The sequence below is a fragment of the Condylura cristata genome, unplaced genomic scaffold (assembly GCF_000260355.1).
Source record: "Condylura cristata isolate star-nosed mole 26May11 unplaced genomic scaffold, ConCri1.0 scaffold00017, whole genome shotgun sequence".
Lineage (NCBI taxonomy): Eukaryota > Metazoa > Chordata > Mammalia > Eulipotyphla > Talpidae > Condylura > Condylura cristata.
Genome location: NW_004567118.1, coordinates 14,838,477 through 14,861,138, shown reverse-complemented (window position 1 = coordinate 14,861,138; position 22,662 = coordinate 14,838,477). Strand labels below are relative to the sequence as shown.

At 35.0% G+C, this 22,662-nt stretch overlaps 1 protein-coding gene across 6 annotated transcripts in view; it reads left to right on the top strand.

The window, feature by feature from the left end:
* The window catches only part of BCAS3 (breast carcinoma amplified sequence 3), a 453,152-nt gene that overhangs the window by 213,898 nt on the left and 216,592 nt on the right, over positions 1 to 22,662 (top strand). For 5 of the 6 annotated variants that reach the window (XM_004684452.1, XM_004684450.1, XM_004684451.1 and 2 more), the window contains one exon: positions 4,002 to 4,099. In XM_004684452.1, the coding sequence (XP_004684509.1) occupies positions 4,002 to 4,099 (98 nt within the window). Of the gene's footprint in view, positions 1 to 4,001; positions 4,100 to 8,799; positions 10,190 to 22,662 lie in introns of those variants that run through there. The other variant, XM_012726274.1, reaches the window with a different exon arrangement.

Below are 22,662 nucleotides of genomic sequence, written 5' to 3'. Positions count from 1 at the left end.
TGCATATTCCTTATTCTAGACTTTACAAAGTTTATGATGGAGAAGGTGTTAATATCAAATAAATCAAATATTCACTGTTGGCCTATCTATATATGTGTATATTGTTCATGTATATTATCTGATCCTTACTTGTAAGACTGTTAATATAAGGTTTGCAAAGTATGCTTTTTATTATTGCCTATTATTGCCAGCTCTTTAAATAAATGCACCTGAGTTTTTTTTTTTTTTTTCTATTACAGTCTCCGCTTTGCTTAGTGGTTCAATTTGTCATACCGAGACATTACTACACATTAAAATTTTGACAGTGAAGGACTTGGTGAAATGCAATATAATCTCCATTTCCTTGACTTGTCTTTTAAATAGTTCAACAGTGTAACTTTATTTGATTCAAAAATAGCCCTCTGACCTTTTTCATGTATTTGCTTTTTAAAATTGTTGGAAAATGTGGACAAAAAGTTATTTTGTCCACCTCTTGTTATCGTTAGCAACATATCTATAAGAAAGCAAAATGTTGCAGTTAGGTAAGACATGTGTGTTTCTTATTTGATAATAATTCTTACAAGGGAACTTGTCTTTTTTTTTTTTTAGAAACTTGTCTTCTTTTAAGACTTTTTAAATGTTTTAGTTCTTTGTTTAGTTGCTTTATTTCTATTTTCCCCAGAGGTCCCATCCTTTTTTGCTTTTAAAAATATTTTCTTTACTATCTGGAGCTTTCTAGTGATAGCACTTTTCCCTAAGATGACAGGTAAAAGTGACAGTATAGTGGGGAGTAGCCCAAGTTTTACTTCTACCAATTGTAAACTGCAGTGTGGTTTAGAAGTTAAGTCAGTCCTCAACTTAGTCATTAAATGCAGTTATTCATGTTTATCAGCTTTCAGTTAATTGTCCATAAAAAACATTCAAAATAGATGACACATAACTGTATTCTGTCTCTTGACTCACCATTTTCGAGATCTTACTTCTTTTCTATTCCTCTGACGGCAGGCCCTTTCCATTAGAGGACTTACCTATCTCCTAAATGTACAACTCTGTTCTTGTTTGGCTATTTCCTCCTCCTTTCTTAATTACTCTGCTCTTCATACATAGTCCTTCATCTAATTCTAACTTGCATCTAAAGAAAACTATGTCCCTGCATCTGAAATGCCTTCTGGTAATTGTTAAAGTAATTTAAATTTTCATATTGGATTAGAATAGTGTCCTGTTCATTGGGTACATACACACTTTAATAACCTTTATATTTGGTAACAGGTTTATCAGTTTCTTTTCATTGCACTTGTCATTTATATTTAATAATTTTGAGCATAAGCCCCTTGGTTAAACTTTAACCCCTAGTAGAACAAATTTTTGATAGGAAATATAGATTTTACTCACATTATTGCACTTACAAGTGTCCTTTTGAATACCGTGCTCTACCCAGCATATGCATGGACACCCTACTACTTATGTTTTCTTTATTCCTTGTTATTAGCACTGAATTCCCATGACTCACCTCTGACTTCTGTATTTCCACAGGCACATGTACAATGGCGCTATGGCTGTGTGCCTTAGTTTTTCCTTTAAACTATGAAGCATTCTCTCAGAATTTTTTTCTTTTTATTGGTTTAAGATATCTGACATAGTCAGTAACCATGTCCATGAGATATCACTAAAAATTACATTGTGCATTGATAGTCTGCCTCCCTGCATCCTGACCGAAATGATTTACAGCAGGTATAGTGTCTGTTCTACCCACTAGGGTTTCAGGCATGGCTCAACCTCACGGCAGCCCCTAATTAAAAAAAAAAAAAAAAAGATGTATAATATACAGATAATATACAGTGTTTTAAATCAATGTTATCTCAGTTAAAAATAATTCATTGAAACCTTTGAGAAACACATAATTATTGATATAAGGAAGGGGATACAATGTTTTGTTTTGCATTGAAGTGTAACTCTTAGGAGATCGATTACATTTTATTGCTTGTTAAATATGCATTAACTCACATATTACATATAAATTAGGTTTTTTTGGGTGAGAACTGTGAGTTATGTTAGGAAATTTTTCAATTACACACTTATTATCAACTATCGTCTCCATGTTATTCATCAGCTCCACCCACCTTTTTCATATCAGTTTATTTTTGTTGATATGACTTTCACTGAATAATTCAGTGCATTATCCATATATTCAGTGTGTTGTGCAACATCCCCACTATTTAGTTTCAAAACATTCCCATCACCCCACCAGTTTGTTTTTGTCTTCTTCTTTTTTGTTTTATGGGACACTTTAATTATGTAAGCATATGTTCCTGTTGCCCAGTTTCAGTTAATCAGCTCATGACCAGTACTGTTTCATTCATAGCCCATCCATACCACAACCCCCCCCCCCACATCTCTGGATTATTTTTTAAAAATCCGATATAAATTCAATTAACAATGAGAAATTTATTAGCTTACGTATTTTGTTGATCAGTAGGGAACTATAGTTTCGATGAACTGACCATATTTAACTGACTACCTTCTATTTTTCTTCAGAACCAGAAAATATATTTTCCAGAAACTTTAAATAAGCTGTTTGTCTTTTCTTATGGGACCAAATTTTCTTACGCCTGCCATTCCAGAGCTAATTAATCTTCACCATGGGATGGATTAGGAAGATGAGATAGAACTGAATGAATTTTTCTATACAATAGTGTAGTGTCCCTACGGCAGAGATCAGAATTTGTATATATCAAATTCTTTACAACTTCCAGTATTAGATCCATATATTTATCCTTTATCTCCCTAACCTTTCTTTAAAATGACAGATATACATATAGTCAAGCCATGCTTTTAATAATTACTATTCTTCTGCAGTCATTTCAGATTCATATAATCTGACATTGATGCTTACCAGTATCTTATCTTCACCAATACCTATTATGAACTCTATGCATCAACGTAATCCTGCATCTCAAGATGCTTGTATTGATCATTCTCAGTCACAGATCAAAGGTCCACTTGTTCTAGTGGTTTGCTAAAATGGTTCTTCTGTAGATATACCTATCCTGTTACTGTATAATACATAATATACTCTCTCTCTCTCTCTCTCTCTCTCTCTCTATATATATATATATATATATATATATATATATATATATATATAGTGTATATGTATGTGTGTGTGTGTATATATAGTGTGTGTATATATATATACATATATATATATATCATAGTGTATATATACACATCCAGTGTCTGCTAGATACCATAAGATCTCCTCTATCCACTGTGGATCATGCATGCAGACTCTTCCTTATTCTGACCTAGGCCATTCATTTCCACACTTAGTTTCCAATCAGTTTTGAATGTTTTTGTGCTATACCATCTATTTGCACATAGATCTTATATGTCGTGTGTTTTCCCCTGCTTGATTAATGCTCTCACATGACTAATGTTCAGCAAATACCTATTGACTGGAAGAATTGCTAATTGGTAATTTTGTGGAGGTAACTCGGTTAGGTAGTAGTAACCCCAGCTAACCTTACTCTGGAGTCCCATCCTATCAGTCTGTTATCCTATACTGTTGCCATATATAACATAACTTTTTAAAGGATTTCCAGGTAGTTACTCTACATTTTGCTTGTAGTATTGCTGCCCTTTATCAAAGGCATTATTAGCTATGGTGCTGTTCATGAATTAGAACATTTGCAAAACTCTTTATCTGTATTTTGCAAATGCCAAATGTTTTTATATTAAGAATTCTGTTTCCTCTTACTTTACTTAATTTACATCTTTAGTTAATACCAATTTTTCAGTCCTTTACTCAAAAATATCACAGTAGGTTATGGAGTGTGGAGATGTTTCCTGTTCTTTCTCCTTATGCAAGAATTAGGGATTGCGCTTCCCTATTTGTCTTGCTTTAGAATAAATCGTTCTTTAATGGATTGGGCCATTCCAGCACTCCTGATTTAAGGTCTGTTGTAGCAAGTGACAGTTTTGATGCCAGTAACATATGTGAGTTAAATTAAATTGCATTGCAGGATCCAGCCGGTCCGCTCCGACCCAGTCAGCATGCCAGGGTCATCCCGTCCAGTCTCTGATCGAAGGGGAGTTTCTACCGTGATTGATGCTGCCTCAGGTAGAAAAATCACCTCAGAAATATTTACTGGATAGTTCTGTGTATTTTCTATTTCTTTTGGTGCATAATAGAGAAATTATTTTCTCAACCCCCCCCCCCCATTTTTGTGTGTGTCTCATTTTGGAATGTGTATGGACGTGTGTGTAGTAAAACAATTTTGGGCATACGTTTGTTGCTAAACAATGCTGTGCATTTAAATTTTGTTAAGGTTGGTGAATGATGCAGTGCAGTTGGCACTTGATTAAATGTAATGAACACAGTATTAAGGGCTACAGGGTTGATGACTGTTTTGCCTTTGATCTCTCAAATGTGGAGAAGCAACCTTGACAGAGAACGTAAATACAATATATGGATTCAATTTACTCAACCTGTTGAGTATCAAAGTGCCTGATCTGTGGAAGTAGAGTCCAAATGCTATAGCTTAAATGGTTTTATTATTGAAAGCATAAAGTTTAGAAATTCATTAACTTAGCTCTAGTCTATCTATCATAGTTATTAACTTCCGATCCTTGGAACCAAGCCATGAATATGTATATTTGTACCTAGAGAACAACATTTCTGCCTTTGTAGATGATATTTTCTACATTGGTATTGGAAAGGTGTTTTCTTCCAGGTCTGCCACATAATAGAACTCTTAGTAATAGCACACTTCTCAACTCTACATTCAGTGATAAGTAAAATAAGGACAGTGCTGCTTTACATTATGGTGCAGCAGAGAGCATGTGCTGATATCAAACAGCAGTGTTTCATCAAAAAAAGTCTCTTACAAGTAGAGTTATTAAGTACTCGGCATTAACCAAACAGTTGAGTCAGAGAGGATTTTAATCTGTAGCAATTTCAAAATCCCTAGAGACTGCTGATTTGATTGAAGCTTAAACTGTGAAAGAAGTGGAAACAAACAGAAAACTGATTTGCGAAGGTCACGTTTAAAGGACTAAAGCTTCTGTTTCTGATTCAGCTTCTGGATATATTTTGAAGTTTGAAAGCTAATAGGTTTTATGTCTTCCTAGCTTTCTGATTTTTAGCCAGTGGATCGTACCTTGTGTCTGATTAAACTGCCTGTCCCCAGGATCGCGCCTTCATTTTAGTGTAGATTTTACCTTGGAGGACTGATACTTGTTCGTGTACTTGAACTTGGCAACCATGATTCACCCCTGAATTTGAACACAAAAATATGTAGAGTCTTCATCCTTGCTTCCCTGCATTGAATGAGATATTGAGCTAAATGACCAAAGTTAAATGTTTTCGATAGTTTCAATTTTAAGAATGCTAACAGATGCTGCTCACCTGGAATTACCATTTACAGTTGTGACCTTGGAAATAATGTATTTGATTCTGAAGTATTTCATGCAGGATTGCAATAGTAGTCTTGATTGGGGTTTTTAAACATTCTTTAAAACTGCTATATTATTAATATTTTAGAGTGAGGTGAGTAGCTACTATAAAGTAAAACATGTCATAAAAACTGTTACTATTTTTGTTATTTGTAGTTGCCATATTCTAAGGTAATACTTCATGTTAATTATGTGGCACTATTTTAAGTCTTTTTAAGTTGTAAAATTACAACTTAAAGAGGAATTACAGTGAACTGTGGTTATCATAGTTTTGTTTAACTCTGTTGCAAGAAGAGTTTTTAAGTTGATGTTTGAATAAGAAATTATATCTTTCCCCTTGATTTATTTCCATTTCCATTAAAGACAGATCTTAGGAGTTTGGGGGATATTGTTCTATACCTCTGAGCCTCTGCCTGAAGATATCAATCTTTTGAGAAGAGAAAGGACCTCTTAGTAACTAAGCTCTATTGTTACTTTTCTATCCCTATTTTCATTCCAGAAAGCCATAGTTTCTTTCCACAAGACAGCAAAGCAATGGCATGTGTATACTGCTTTATGAGTATATGTAATAATTTGATAAAGAAACTTCACCCACTTTCTCTAATATGACCGCTGTCATGACAAATTTACTTTTCTATTGATGTTTAACAAGATAGAGGCTAAATAATTTAGGTTCTTTATGAATAGAACTTCATGTGAAAATTGTTTTAGATTATGCTATCTAAAGGTGCCTAAGAGATTTTATAATTACTCCTGAACCAGAAAATGCTTCTGGTTGTGATCTGTATTGAATTCAGCTGCATATTGTGAAGCTGCTTATCTGGAGTTTTGATTGCCTTTGGTTGGTGTTATGACCAAAGTGGCTTTTCTTTTTATCAAATTTCATTGCTTTGTCTTAAAGTTATTTCTACAACTGATGTAATTGTCTAATTGTCTTTTCAATTGTGCCAATGGCACATTTTATTCTGTTCTTCAGTTTTGGTGACAGCCCTTGTCTGTCTGTCTGTTCTCCTGGTTTAAGAGTATAAAACATAATTACTTTTCTGAGGGTTAATTTAAAATTCAGTGTAACATTTTAAAATCTTTTGATAATCAATCATTTTCAAAGTGAACTTGTATTTAAAGTTTTAACGTGTATATTGTATTCTAAATATCTTTGTATTAATCTTGCAATGTTATTCTATTGAAACTAAATGAGAACAGGAGAACTCTGGTACTTTTGCTAGGAAGTATTTTCTTGAACATCTAGTGTGTCTAGGCTTCATTCCTTCACATATGAATACATATACTATGATTCACCTTTTTGACTTAATAAAATCAGTGATTTAGACACAGTACAAATTCTAGGTTTTTTTTTATATATATGTAAACAATCTCTTTGCTTTCTTTATATAAATGTGTATTTTTAGGCTCATCATTTCTGTAACTTCTTTATAAATAGATAACATGTTTCATCTGACCTTTGGTGATTCGAAAGGCACTGTCCTGACTAAGATTTTGAGTTTTAATAATTGAGTTATCCATCTAAATGTAATGAGAAAACTATTATAAAACGATCTTTATAGAATTTTACACTTGACCCATACTATCCAGAACAAATGGTACTTGAAAGAAATGTTTCATTTTTCCAACTGATTAACCTTTAGGTCTCTGAATCATGTATAGTTTTTCCAGAGAAAGTGCTGCATGAATTATGTACATTCTTTTTGGTTAGGTGTTTTTCTTCTGTAATATGTTCCATTCTTTTGATAAAGCTTCTCTGAAGCTAAGAGAAAAAGACAAATGTCAGTGTCCTATTCAAATTTTGTTTTACACATTTGTGGAAAATGTTCCTGTTCCAAGACATGTAGGTTATACTTGTTGGATCATTTAGTAAGTCCTCTAGATGCTTTAGAGACATAAAAACTTAAGAGCCTAAAGTGATCTGTTTCCTCTTGTATTTGTCCTGATTTATAATTTCATTATGGAAGACAAACTTATTCTTGGCTTATACGAAGAGCATAGTTTCTTGTCAGACTCAACTACAGTAAGCATTAAATGGAAAGCAGAGGCTATTAGAAATGATAGGATCAACTGTGTATATTTGTGAGGAAGATGACAGTAGAGAAGGAAAACTGACAAAGTGAGCTGTCCTTTACAGCAGGCTTTGGTACATAAAAGAGGAGTGTTAAATCAAGCATTTCAACAAATAATGAGAAAGTTGTATACATAGAATTTGTGGTTTTTCAGTCAAGAGAAATATTATTTTTACTATAAAATTGTTGTACTTAAATAATTTTTATAAATTAGAAGATATGTTTTAGCATCTGTTTTCCCTTCATATCAAAGTAATTTGTTTATTGAAGAAAATGATACACAATGTAAATTGCTTTGATTTGATCGATTTTATAATGATCACTTGTGCCTGCTCTATGTATTTGGCATTTGGCATATCAGATGTTTAAACAAATAATAATGTTTATGAGGGAAGTACAGTTGGGTGGATGAAATTATTTAGGTAGTTAAATCTCTGCTGGGGAGACATTCTTGTAGTTAAGAGATTTTTCCGATACTCTGAGGAAGAGAACATTAATACAGGTTAGGTTTCATTAGCTACATTTGCCTTTCCAATTTAATGTAGATATACATAGTCACTGCAGCCCTCAGAGACATGAGATGTTGGTATGAAGCAAAGGGGTCTATAAGAAAAACCACTCAGCTGCCAGGGTGAGGTCACTTAGTTATGTGATTTGAAAATGAGACCTGAGTGACGGAGTCATGACGATGTAATCCTGGTTTTTAATTTGCAGAAATCTTCCACAATTCAGGTTTCTTCCTTAGCCATTCCTCTCTGCATCTGTAAAAATAATTTAAGTGTCCCTTTGTAAAAATTTGCTCAACCTAGTTTGGCAGGGATATATTCAAGTTATTTTCTAAAAAGAAAGAAGAATATCACACAAAGCATAGTGTTGTTTAAATGGCTTTTGTCTAATAGAGTTGGGATTATAAGGTGACGAAAACTGCAGGCATACTGTACCTTGGATATTGAAAGCCTGTGTAGGATCAGTAAGAGGATTATGGATGATGGTGAAATTAAAAGAAGGCTTAGTCTTGACCTGTGAATATTCTCTCAGAGGGATAAAAGGATGTCAGTAATTTTACTTTGACACTATTTATATTGGAAACAGGAAATATTTCAACTCAGATATTAAAAAATGGCTTTTTTATTAGAGATGAGGATGTTTATGTAGTACTTTAATTTTTGAATACCTACTATCTTTGTTTAAGGACTTAGTGGAAAGACTTGATTTTTCCCTTCAGTACTCAGCCACATCTTTCTCTTTCTGATTAAAATATTCCTCACATTCTTCTTTCTAATATTTATAGGATGTTAGAAGATCAAAGTCAAGTTAACAGTGTGGAAAAATTAGCTCAGCACAATTAAGGACAAAAATGATTGCCCCAGTTGAAGATGAAGAAACGGTAAACAGAAGTAGAAGAAGCTGTTGAGTGTTTTTTTTTTTTTTTCCAGATGACACATTGCTTCTTTGAATAAATCTTTGTGTCAACTAAAACCTTGCCTTTGCTTTCTCTATTGTAAGCACCAAGTCCTTGACATGACTTTAAGTCTTTCCTAAGCATTTTGAGAAGGAATTGATGGAATTATCCCAGTGTTGATATACCAGGATACCACATAATTACATGGGACTTTTTGGCCAAGAGACCTAGCTTTTCTCCTTTGTACCTTTAGTTGTATATAACTTTTTAATATAAAGCTGGGCAGTTTATGTAGTCTGTTGTCTGAGACTCTGGTGGCAGAGGGACAATATTGGGGCAGTATTAGAATTTGTTTAAGTCTGAACCGGGAATTCCATTTGTCTTAGTGACATGAGTGTCAAACTGTTAGTGCCACACTATTTTAAATTGTGTCCAAGAGCCTGAGAGTCTTATGCTTATAGGTGCCATCTATAAACTTAGAAACAAACAAAAGAGCCCTCTCTCCATTTAATATGTAAGCCCAGTGAGTAATTACAAAGCAGCCTGGGGCCTCACCCAGGCAGCTAGTTAAAACCAGAGATCACGATATTTTCCTGCATATTGTTGAAAATTATCGTAAACAATCTAAAGCAAATAATCAAAGTGAAAAATAATGTTTCTGGGAAAAACCTTGTTGTGGAAGTGTAGTGTAGAGGAAAAGAATGACTAGTAGGGTATGAATCTTTGGTTCTAGACTCAGTTGTCTGGAACTACTTGTGTGGCAGATTGTTTCAAAACTCTAGTGTTTCTTCCAATTAATGAGGGAATTGAAGTGTGTTATTTCCAAAGTCCCTTCCTGCTTGAAAATGTGACAGATCTTTAATTTGTATTACCATGGTGGATGTTTCCAAAGTTAGGATATACTTTACACATAGCAAAAATGCACATGTCTTAATCACATAGGCATGTGATAGGTATGAGCTTTCATACCTATGTCAATCATCACTGATGGAAATATCAAATATTTCCATCATTGCACAAAGTTCCCTCATGCCCCTTCCTGGCAATACTAACTTTGTTGGAGAGATAACCAAGTGACTTTGATCATCAAATAGCTTTGTCTATACTGAAATTCATGTAAACGAAATCATTCTCTGCCTATTTGTTTGCATCTGGCTTCTTTTATTCACACTTGTTGAGATTCACCCAGGTATTTCATTGTGTCACTCCTTCATTTTTTAAGATTTCACTGTAGGGTGATCACACCGTTTATGTAATCATTTTGCTGTTGTTTCTGACTTTTGGCTTATTCTCAATAAAGCTGGTATAAACTTTCCTGTACAAGTCCTTTTTTTGAAATGATTTCTTGATTCAAGATTTTTCGAGGTAGCGGGTATGCGGTAAGGACTGAAGTTGCTGGCTCAATTTAGGCATGTGTCTGACTTCATTAGGAAATTCTATGAAACTATTTCGTAATGACACTACCAGTCTTAATTCTTAACTGTGTGAGCCATTTCTCATGAATGTAAACTGTGGTTTTCGTTTGCTTTTTTTTCATGAATTCCTGATTTGGATCATCTTGAATATACTCACTGGCCATTTGACTATCTGCTTTTGTAATGCACTTGTGAAGTCTTCCCAGTTTTTACTTGAAGATGATCATTATTGAATTGCAGCTATTCTTTATTATTACTTTACCTGTAGTTCTTTTGTCTGATATAGAGAATTATTTCCTTTAAATATAATACCTTTCAGTTACCAATATTTTTTAAAAAGAAGTCCAATTTTTCCCTTACATTTCCTTTTGTGTTTTACACAAAAAATGATTTCTTACTCCCATTTTTGAAATTAAGCTTTTTTTCTAGAAATTATACAGTCTTGGTGCCTGTGTTTATCTCTGATCCTTTGAAAGTTGTTTTGTTACTGTGATAGAAATCTAAAGTCATACTAGGCTATCATACAAATATCCAGTTGTGCCAGCAATATTGTTCAAAAAGACATGCTTTTCCTTGAAATCCAATGGATTTCATTGATGTCTTTTAAAAAATCTTATTTTTCTTGGCTTTTCTATTCTGTTATTTGTTCATTCATTCTTTTCATCCTATCACACTATTTCAATTACTGTAGCTTTGAAACCTTAATGGTTAATTCCCACACTTCCTTTTTTCGATGCATATCCTGGTTGGCTATTCCGAGCCCTTTGCATCATTGTGTACATGAATATACACATATATACACAACATATATACACAACATTCATTTCCAGTGTGGCCCATGAATCCCTCAAAGTACTCATTACACTTTCAATGAGTCCTGAGTGAAAACTATTTTTATTATAACATGAAATTGTTTATCTTTATTTTTTATAACGTGTTAACATTTAATAAAGATGAAACAAAACAATGATAGATGATTGGATCTTAGCATAGTAAAACAGCGTTACCAAACTCTGCATAGACAATGCCATCCACTGGTAGTTTTTTTAAAAGCCCTAATTACTTACAATGCATTTGTAATAGTAAAAATCATTAACTAGGGCCCTCCCTGGTGGCACAGCGGGTTAAAGCACTGCACAAAGAAGCTAAAGCCACTTCCGCATGAGTTCGATCCTCACCTGCCCGGGAGGAGATCCACATGGCGTGGCAGACCTCTGCTGACCCGCCCGCTGCTCCCCTCAGCAGTGTGCTTCCTCGATCTGCTTGTTCTGCTCCCCGCTCTCTCTCTGGTGAATCCTCTCACCCTCCGCATCTCTGGCCTGTACCCCAGTTCTGTATGAATAAATAAATCTTTTAAAAAATCATTAACTATATTAAAATTGTAGTAAATTAATTTTATTAAATTTTGATACAGTGTTCTTTTTAATATTCTCTACAACTCAGTGAAGTTAACCAATGAAAGTTGACTTGAGGAAACACACTTGTGTGATTATTGTAAAATAAACTAGCAACTGTTATTGTGGAGTACCATTTTAATTGAAATAACTCCCTAATTTTATTTTTTCTGATATTGTCATTTTGCAAAATTTTCACAAAAAACAAGGTAAGACTATCACTATAAGGAAAATAGCTGATAATATTTATTACCAGTGATAAAATTCTAGGCTTCTGTTATAAATACTAAATTTAGAAACCTTGTACCTGTATATTTCTTCCATTCTGCTTAAAAGATTCCCTACCCTTAAAGACATCTCTAACGAGATCAATTATGGTATTGACTAGTATCCTCGTAGATTTATGATATTTTCCAAGTGTCTTAATTTATGGTCTTGCAAATTTATGATTTATGCTACTACAAAATTATGTATGGGCACACGAGATGAAATACAGGATTTTACTATAATATTATAAAAAACGTTCATTGATATTGTTTCAGACATCACTGCAACAAACTTGTTGTCATATCCAGTAATGTCTACACAATCTGAAGAGCTTCATAATCTAAAATTTCTGGGCCCTCTAGCAGGTAAGGACGCCACACTGCAAGCTGGCCACAGCCGCTTCAGTGGGAGTGGACCCCCGGCCCCGGAGGTGACCCACATGGCATGGCAGACCTCTCCTCCCCGCCCCCTGCTCTGCTCAGCACTCTGTCCCTGGTGAATCCTCTCACCACTCCTGCTCCTCTGGCTTATACTCCATTTCTGTATGCATAAATAAATAAATCTTTTGAAAAATAATCTTAATAATTACTGTCTTTTGCCAATTATATTTTTAAATGAGGTAAATCTATTCTCACATAGTTCAGTACAAACACTGTGATTTAAATGTCAGCACCCAGAGTAAATGTTTAACACTTTCATCTGTTATAAAAGGTTCCACTCAAGAAGGGGGAAAATGTCACTATTCTCACTGTTTTATAATGTGGGAATTATTTTAATAAAATGTCATTTATGTCAATACACATTTTACTATTGCTTTAAATTATGTTTATGCATAAATATTTTCAGTGTTGATGATACAATGTACAAAAAGCTTTTGAAGTCTTCAGTTGTTTATTTGTTTTAAAGATGTTTTTATTTATACATACAGAGCTGGGGTACAGGCCAGAAGTGCAGGGGTGGTGAAAGGATTCACTAGACACAGAGCAGGGAACAGAACAGGCAGATCAACAAAGTACACTGCTAAGGGGAGCAGCGGGCAGGTCAGGAGAGGTCTGCTATGCCATGTGGATCACCTCCGGGGCAGGGATCGAACTCATGGTGAAGTGGCTTTAGCTTCTTAGTGCTGTGCTTTAACCCGCTGTACCACCAGGGAGGGCACTGGAGTCTTCAGTTTTTAAGAGCACAAAGGAGCCCTACAAAAATATAAGTATGTCCTGAGAAACATACACATATAAATTAAATTTAAATTAATCCATATAGTAATTTAGATAATAAGAGTTGATAGGACTTCCTTCTACTCTGTGCATCAAATTTGGTAGAATTTGGTATCTTTGAAGTAATTGATTCTTCCACTATGTGAGTATTTTATAGTTTTCCACTTATTTAATTTCTAATACTCATTACTTTTCAATTTAGAAATTGCATATATTAGGTTATTTTTTGTTTTTTCCATACTATATTGAATATATCAATTATACTTATATATTGCTGGTATATATGAAAATGTTTGTAAATTAATGTATTCTATAGATTCATTTGAATTACCTATTGTGTTATCATGCTGTTTATAATTAAATTATGATTGTTCTTCTTCCTTATTGTACCTGCTTTGACCACCAATACAATATTGAAGAGAATGTTGATATTGACCCTTCTTGTCTTCTTCTTAGCCCTAGGAGACAGTGTTCCACTGCCAAATACACAGGAGATATTTTTTAAAAATGAAAACTACATTCCTACATTTTATATTCTTATATTGGATTCCTACTGTATCCTTCTTTTATTGGATTGTTGTAAAGATGGACTAAATTTATGAAAGAACCAAGATGCAATTCTAAAATTGAAAAATAAAGTATTTAAATAATTCACTGCATGGGCTTAACAGCTGAATGAATACAAAAGAAAACAGACTCATAAATAAGACCAAGCTTGTCATACTGACTCAGAGAAATGAAAGTAGCAAAATCAAGCAATATGGATATATGCGTAATTATTATAGGTAGATGTCAAGGAGGAGAGTAGTGATAAAAAGCAATGGGAGCAGAGAGTTCCTAAATTTAATTGAAGGCGTCAGCTCAAACTTTCAAGAGCTCATTGTCTCTCCGTAGGATACATACAAAGAAAACAATACAGAGGCACATGAAAGAAAACAATACAGAGGCACATGAAAGTCAGTTGTTGAAACCCAAAAATCATAAGAGTAGGTTTTAACAAACCTACCCTGTTTCTGTATTTCTTTAAATTCATACTTGGGTGAGAGTTTACTTTTGACAAAATTTGTGTGATTTCAAAGTTCCTTTTGCAATTTGTGAGCCCTGTGCATTGTGTTGACACCTCAGATAAATCCAAACCTCTTTTACCCTAAGTAATAAAATATTTATTTCAAAACATTTGTATGCTGCAATTAGCTGGGTGGGAGTTGAAGAGAATCAACTATTCAGGTGGTAAAAATGTGTGAATGCAGCTGGCACATGAAATTCAGTATGATGAATTCCCAGCTTCTCCTAACTCCTTCAGGCCAAAATTGACAGGCCTGACTGTCACTGGCTTTCCATTCCTTACATTGATGGAACTGAAAATTCTTAGTGTCACAGATACTTAAAAGCTGCCCCTGTTATAGTAGAAACAGACAGTGCTGGAGGGTTCTTATTGTGTAGAGATGTAATCAATACGATCTAGAGTTCTTGACCTGAACATATAATTATCTGGATGTTATAAAGGTGGCTTGTTGTGACAGAAAATGCTTATATTCAGAACTTGGGGGCTAAATTGTGAATGAAGTGCAGGAAAATAGGGACTTTGTCTCTCTTTCTATACTTCATAGATCTTAAGAGGCTATCATCATAACCATAGAACCAGGGCATTATTCTAGGATTAGGACATTGTATCTTCAGAATTCTGGGTGCTGACATTTAAATCACAGCTTTAAAGTGTTTTGAATGTTATGCAACTTGTGATTGTGGTTTTTCTAATACCGAAATAGAATAGTTTCATTGAGCCAAATACCTGAAGTGCCCATTTAAATTATAGCACATTTGACTTGGAGCTTTTCCTGAAGCTAAATGTATGTTGAAAAAAATGTTGGGTAAGCAGATAGCATGGCATCCATGACTCATGGGTATGAGGCCATTTTCTGCAGATCTTAAATTTGATTTGCCATGTAAAAATCATTAACGTGAATGCATAAAATAACTGATGTAAATCCTTGTTGTTTTGTCACTGCTTGGCTTAACATATCTCTGGATGACACCACTATTGGATCATCTCATGAGTGGGATGCCTTGAAAAGAGTGGAAAGTAATGCCTTATGATAGTGGGCTTTTGAGAGCAAGGGTTATCTTTGTCCTACATGTCTGGAGTAAGTGCCTGCCACAGAGCAGTAAATGAGTATGTGTTGCACTGTTGATTTCTGACAAACCCTTTAAATAAAGCAATAAAATTTTATAATTCTGCATCTTTTACCACCTCTATTATCTCACTTAAGTCCAGGAAATACTTTCTTGACCTCATGTCCTTAATTTTGATGGCCCTTATGTTCTTTCTTGATCACTGTTCCTTCATTTGGGACCCTGGCAAAATGTTTGAGTAGTTGAAATAATTTGCAAAACATTTCAAATTGTCTTTTATGTCTTTTTTCAAAAGCAGTCTATGTTTAAATAGTGCATTTTTCATCTGTGATAACTTTTACATCCAGATAATAAATGTACAGAAACTATGACCCTCAACTCTTGTGCTATGACCTTAGGAGGCTAGTACAGAAATTTGTGTTTAAAGGTTATCTTTATAAACCATTAACTGTAGCAGAGTTTTGCTTTGTAGTATCTGTTCTCAAACCTGGCAAATATCAAGTGGAATAGATGGACTTAGTTTATTCTTCTGATCACAATGTCTAACTTTCAAGTTGGATATTTGGGGCTTGTGTTAAACTGCCCTATCTTATTATTCATATAGTTATTCTTGTTATTCTGAATATCCTGGGTGCAGGATGTTGATAAACAAGGTCCTGACATTAAGCTGAACTTATTATTGAAGAGTTGCCACATGTTGGTAATGTCACTGCCATTCAGTAGCTTTACATGTACACTCTGCAGCCTCATGAGTCTGCAGCCTCTTTTTTCTTGGTGTTATGACTATTGGAACGACCAGTTATTCTGGAAATGTTCATTGTAGGTATTATGGCGAAAGCCAAAAATTGCACACTTGAAATTTTAATTAAACTGTCTACTTTGAAATCTCTTCCTTAGGAAAGTTTATGTAGTTTTCCAATAGAGAATGCTTGCATCATTAGAAAGACTCACACCTACCTGTCTCTTCCTATCTAAAGAGAACACTAATAGTCTCCACAGTGAACCTTTGCACATTCTATTAGATTGATTTTTCCTATGTCAGAAATTTTTATCCACAAGCCAAGGCCTCTAATTAGAGTTTTTATAACCATTATAGGGCCCCAATTCTTGAATCCATAGGCCTAAGCCGGAGAGACTTCAGTAGAGTTTTGGTATGGTGCCTGAAACTTTTCATTTGCTTGGAAATGTGTTCTTAATTTTACTCTTTATTACAGTTCACCCCATTGATTAAATTAATCATTCTCTCCTCCATTCTTAAACTTTTACTGTTGTGTTAAAGTAAGTTGGGAACCATTTCCCATTCTAGACTGTGAGCTCATCTTTGTACTCCCCGTAGCACCTTGAAGGTTCTAACATGTATTCGGCACTCAATAAATATTAATGAATACAACATTTCAGCATGGAATATTGAAACCAAATTTTTGCAGTCAGCTAGTCACAGCATTGCCTCCTATGGGGGGAACTGGAAGACTAGAGATAGTAATGCTTTTTTTTTTTAAAACTGTATTCTATTGGAACATTTGTATGTATTATCCATGGAAACGTCTCTTTTTAACATCTAACCTGCTTCAGTATTTGAAAGGTAAACATGAACATTTTTTGTTTTTCTTTGTTTATGTACATACAGGAAGATACTGAGGTTAAGGATTGTTAAACAGTTTGACTAGTATCAATGTAGCTAATAGGTAGTAGAGCGTAAAACCTTCTGAGTCTGAAACCTTCACTTTTTCTAGTATATGGGCTGCTTGTTAGCCACAAGAGCCCACCACAGTTTGTTCATAACAACTGGAGGGATCTGAGGTAGGAAGTGTCTTTATCATATACTGTGCACACCCTAGAAGGCAGGAAATGCAGACTCTCCATCTTGAGGGCACCTCTATTAGAAGGGACCATTGGAATATCCTCAATGATGTGTTGATGGTGGAAGACAGTTGTAGTCATGGCTCATAGCCTTCAAGCAGTAAACACTTATTTTCATTGAGGAAAGCCACTATCAATCAGTTAATGTTTTCTGAAGTTGTAAAAGGATTTCACTAAAGCATAGTGATTGCCCAAGGTTTAAAAGCAAACTTTAAAAGAATATACATAATTCTTTTTAAATTTGAGGGTCAGGGAGACGGAGAGAAAGTGATTATATTTCTTATAAAATTATTGTTAAATGCTTTATATATGGGTTAAAGTGTAGAAGAAATTAAACATACCCTGATTTTAAATGGACCTGGCGCCTTGATGTTCTTGTGTGGTATCACATGAGGGTGGTTTTCCAGGAGACCTTTGTACTCTGCAATATTTATTGCTATAAATAACTAAGTAAGAATTCTTAGCTCCTTCAAATCTTATAAGAGTTGTTCAAGTCCTGTCCACTGTACTTGTGTTTTCATAAGTTAACAATATTCGGGTTAGTTTTTATAGTTTATTCAAAAATAACTGTCTACTACAGATATTATGCAATAATATTTATCTTTTCAGTTAGCTTAAATAGAATAGTACAGCTGTGAGATCAATGTATGTGCTTTTCTTTTCTTACACAGTAATGCTTAGGAAGTACAGAATCTGTAACTACCTAATTCAGACCTTGACTTTGTCATGTGCAAAATGCTAACAAATGTTTGGCTTCAATGTGGTTGATTCTGTTCAAAATACTAAATAATTGTAGCACTCTGGGTTGATAATATCTTTATGTTCATGCCATTGATAGTGGAATTTTCACTGATATTTGCTTTTGCATCATGGTTTTAAGAATGAACAATATGGTTTATTTTGAATAATGAAGATTTAAGGAGAAAAGTGAAATTGCTCTTGGACCTCCGTGAAGGCAGTTTTATTATCATTCACAAAAACAGATATTAAGTTGAAAGGAGCAGGATTCTGATATACTCAGTGCCTATGAAGAGGCTTCCCAGAAGCTTCATTTTCTCTTGCTTGCATCAGCGGTGGGCACAAGCAAGATGGTGGGGACAAATGCTGAAAAGCCAGCTACCACAGAGCAGAAACCTGAAGCCAACATGCTTATACTGGTGGCAAGTTGAAGAAGTATAACCCCAAGAACAAGGTAACAAAGGGGAGCTCCATTGTAGCTGATACCATAGTCTAGTCAGAGGAATTGGCAAATATTCCCAATTCACTACAGAGGAGGTATTAGCAGCTAGCTCCAGCATTGAGATAAAAGAAGATTCTTGTTGCTTGACACAAAAACCTCTTCGTGGTACTGGGTGTCTCAAATTTGCAAAAATGCTTAAATGCTACCCTATTGAAAGATGGGCCTTGGAAGCTGAGACAAAGCTAAGAACCCTTAAATCAGCTCAGTATCAAGCTGCCAGCGGGGTCAGTGCTGCACTATTCTGACCATCCTCACGGGACTCCACAGAGGCAAGAGGGTGCTTTTTCTGAAACAGTTGAGGAGTGACTTGCTGCTTGTGACCAGACCCTTGTCCCCCAATCCATTTCTTCTGTGTGGGACACACCAGAAATTTGTTTTTGCCTCCACCAAAATTGCTGTCACTGGTGTGAAAATCCCAAAACATCTCACTGATGCTTATTAGTGCAAGAAGGATATGCATGCACCCAGACACCAGGGTGTCTGTTGAAGACTGTTAAATGGTGCTTGCTTCCTCAGGTCTCTCTCTTTAAAAACCAATCTCAAAATAATTTAGGCTGACATATAACTATGTTTATATTTGTTTGTTCTTAAGGAAATATATTTTACTCTGCCATCAGTAGGTGAAGAAATGGGCCCATTTTGCGTGAGACCTGCAGATCACACTCAAGCATGAGAGAGAGGGCTTCCATTTGTTTTGAGTGTCTCAATCTGTCAAAACAAGGGAAATTGCCATTCACTGTTCTCCCCCACCCCACTCCCTGCCTCTATTTCAGCTTGCCTTTTTTCTACTTCCAGTTTGTTTCTTCCTAGTTTGAGAACTCAGTTTTATTTCTGGAAGTGAAAGACTCTTGCCATGATGCTGAATATAGTGTTATTTTTATAGCACTCATTAGGCCAAACAAGATTTCAGCTTGCCTGCAAAACATGTTCTTGGCGTAAATTTGGGAGACGGTTTGTAGCGGCCTGGGTGAGACTTTTCTTTGGGATCATGAAAGTGTTGGGGCATCCCTGCCCACTCTTCCTTGGTCAAGTATAACATTAGTGGTTTCAGCTCTTGTTGACCCTTCTTTCAACTAAAGCGTTAGGGCCGATTAGAGCACAGTGTGGATTTCTCTTATGTTGGAGGGGGGAAAAAGTTACAAATAGTTTCATTTACCAAAATGACTATTTCTCTTGGAAAGTGTCTTTTCTTTAAATTTCCAGGAGTTGGGTGGGCTTGATGTCCTTTTTCCCTCGCCCCCTCTCATACTGGCAGACAGGCTGCAAATGTTAAGCATAATTCCAGGTTTTTCGGAGGAAATCTTTGAACAAGAAGTAACCAAGGCATACTTTCCTGAAGTTGTTTTAAAGAATATTTTGAGTTGAATTAGAAGTAAGGACAAAATATCATAGACTTGTTTTTCACTGTTTCGATTGTATACATAGGAACCTTTGGAACCTCAGTACCTGCTAGTGAAAGCAACCTTGTAGGATTGAGATCTGTGATTTTTACTTCTGCACTTAGTCTCATACTTCATCACTTACTAGATCAAGTAACACTCTCATTTACTTAGGACTTATGTCAGCATCTTGAGCTCCATCTTAGGTATTACACGTCATCTTGTTGAAAGTCTGAAACTTGCCTGCCCTATTACTGTTTCATGAAAGGAATGGAAGCATCTTTATTTTTTTTTCAAGTGTATCCAAAGGCTTTAATGAAATATAGAACAGTCACTCTGTCCTTAAAAGTAATGTTAGAACTTTTTACATTTTGATGATTGGAATAACTTTGTCCCTGGACCAAAACAATTTTTTTAAGATTTGCTTATTTATGCATACAGAAATGGGGTACAGGCCAGAGGTGCAGGGACAGTGAGAGGCTTCATCAGAGACAGTGGGGAGAGTACAAGCAGATGGGCTGAAATACACTGCTGAGGGGAGCAGCGGGCAGGTCAGGAGAGGTCTGGGTCACTTCCTTGGCTGGGTCTCACACTTGTGCTGCTTTAACTTCACAGTGCTGTGCTTTAACCCGTTGATAACTTCACAGTGATAACTTCACAGTGCTGTGCTTTAACCCGTTGTGCAACCAGGGAGGGCCTGGAATAAAATATTTTTAACGTGAGTCCTGTAAATCCCATCTTGTGATGGGCTCACTTAGAAGCCTGAAGAAACTTAGATTTTCTGCTGGGTGCCGGTAGGGAAGCAGAACGTTTCATGAACCCAGCCATGCCTGGGGGTAGGGCAACCTGTGGCTGTGCTCTCAGCTCTAGTTGTGTAGTCCTCACTTCAGGTCACCTCCGTGGGTTGCTTCCCTGCTGTTGACTAAGCTGTGGTATTTAATTGAGCCATATCTCTACCTCCACCCTTTCATCTGCCCCTTATTATGGAATAAGAAGAAAATTGGGTGTTATTTAAATATTCCGTACTTACATTCATTGAAAACTGCCCAGCCACAGAGCATTGCTCTTTTCCAGAACTGCCTTGTACCAGCGCAGTTTTTTACCCAGGTGGTTTACCCCAAAACCTGGACTTCACTTTCCTCAGACCTTTAATTTCTTCAAACCAAAGGATCACAGGAAAATTTAGGAGGAGCCTAGTTTGATTTGCGAGGTTTTCAATAAAGTTTAAGTGGTACGTGGCTAGAAAACCAAACCCATGAAAAGCCATAGCTGTGCTGACACTGGAGGAAAAGCCTACAGAATTCTGATCCTTCTGTGTTCAGTGTTGGGGAAAAAGAACAAAAAGGAAGGTGGAAGAGCTTATTGTAAGAAGTGGGAGAGGGATGTTCTGTTGATTTCACTTGCTGCTAATCAGTGCCTTATTCAAAAGTATGTCTCCGCATAGGTATATGTTCTTTCTAAAAATTTTGTAAAGTATAAATAACAAAGTTTGAAAACTGAGTCTACATCAGAATTGTTCGTAACACTTTAGTATTTAACATTGTAGTGCCTGCCTTTTTATTTAACATATTAAAGTTATAATATGTTAAACAATACTTTATAATATGAACAATTAGCATCAGATGGTCTTTCATTTATTGAATATTTCTTATAAGATAGGTATTTTAATTGTTACATTACATGAATCATTCATTTGCTTCATTTTGATCAGTATGTTTTTCAGTTACTCATTTACCTTACCATACTAGTTAAGAGTAAATAAAATTATTATACATAAATCTTTTGCTTATATTTTCCAAACGTTTAAATAAAACGTGAAGACTGTGTGTATGTCAAAGTAAAGCTATACTTTTAAAATTACATAGTTATGTAAATGAGTAATCAGTAAAACTTATTAATAATAAAAAATCAAGGATGATCCTTATCAAAGTTTTCTAGAAATGGAAAAGGAGAGAACACTACCAAATTTATTTTTTGAAGCCAGCATTGCTTTGATACCAAAACAATGCCAGGACAGTGCAGCAGAAGTATAGTCCAGTATCTCTGATGAACACTGGTATAGAAATCCTTCACAAAACACGAGATTGGATTCAACAATGCATTAAAATAGTAATATATCATGATCAAGTGGGGTTTTCTGTGGGGATATAAACTTCAACATTCAGAAATCAATCAATGTGATACACTATATAAACAAAATGAAGAATAAAAGTAGTAAGATCATATTAGTAGATGCAGAAACAGCATTGTATTATTTGCAACATCATTATATGATTCAAAACTGCCAACAAAGTGTTTATAGAAGGAAATATCTCAGCTCTTTTATTCAACATAGTACTGGAAGTCCTAGTCAGCAATTAGACAACACAAATAAATAAAAATATTACAAACACAAAAAAGTGGTACTCATATCTCTTTGCATGTGACATTATTATATATAGAAAACCTCAGAGATCCCGGCAGAATACTAACAGTAAGAATTAAATTCAGTGAAGTTCAGAAAACAAAATCAGTATGCAAAAATAGATTATAGAGAAGAAAAATTAATGAGACAACTCCATTTATAATTGCATGAAATGGAACCAATACCAAGTTTATTTTAATATCTTTGTCTTCTTGGTGTGAGTTTGTATTGTCTTCTTAAAATTTGGTTTTATATCTACCTGGTTCCTGGTATGCTGAGTGATTTTTTTAAAACTGCAGCATTTTCCTGAGAGCTGAGTCCTATTAAATAAAAGTTTTTTTGTTTTAACTGCTTTGTCAGATAGCACTTTGGAATTGGCTAATTTGCCTTTCTCCAGTCAGGTAGAGAATGGACTTTTCCTTGTCTAGTGTTGTCAACAAGGTCAA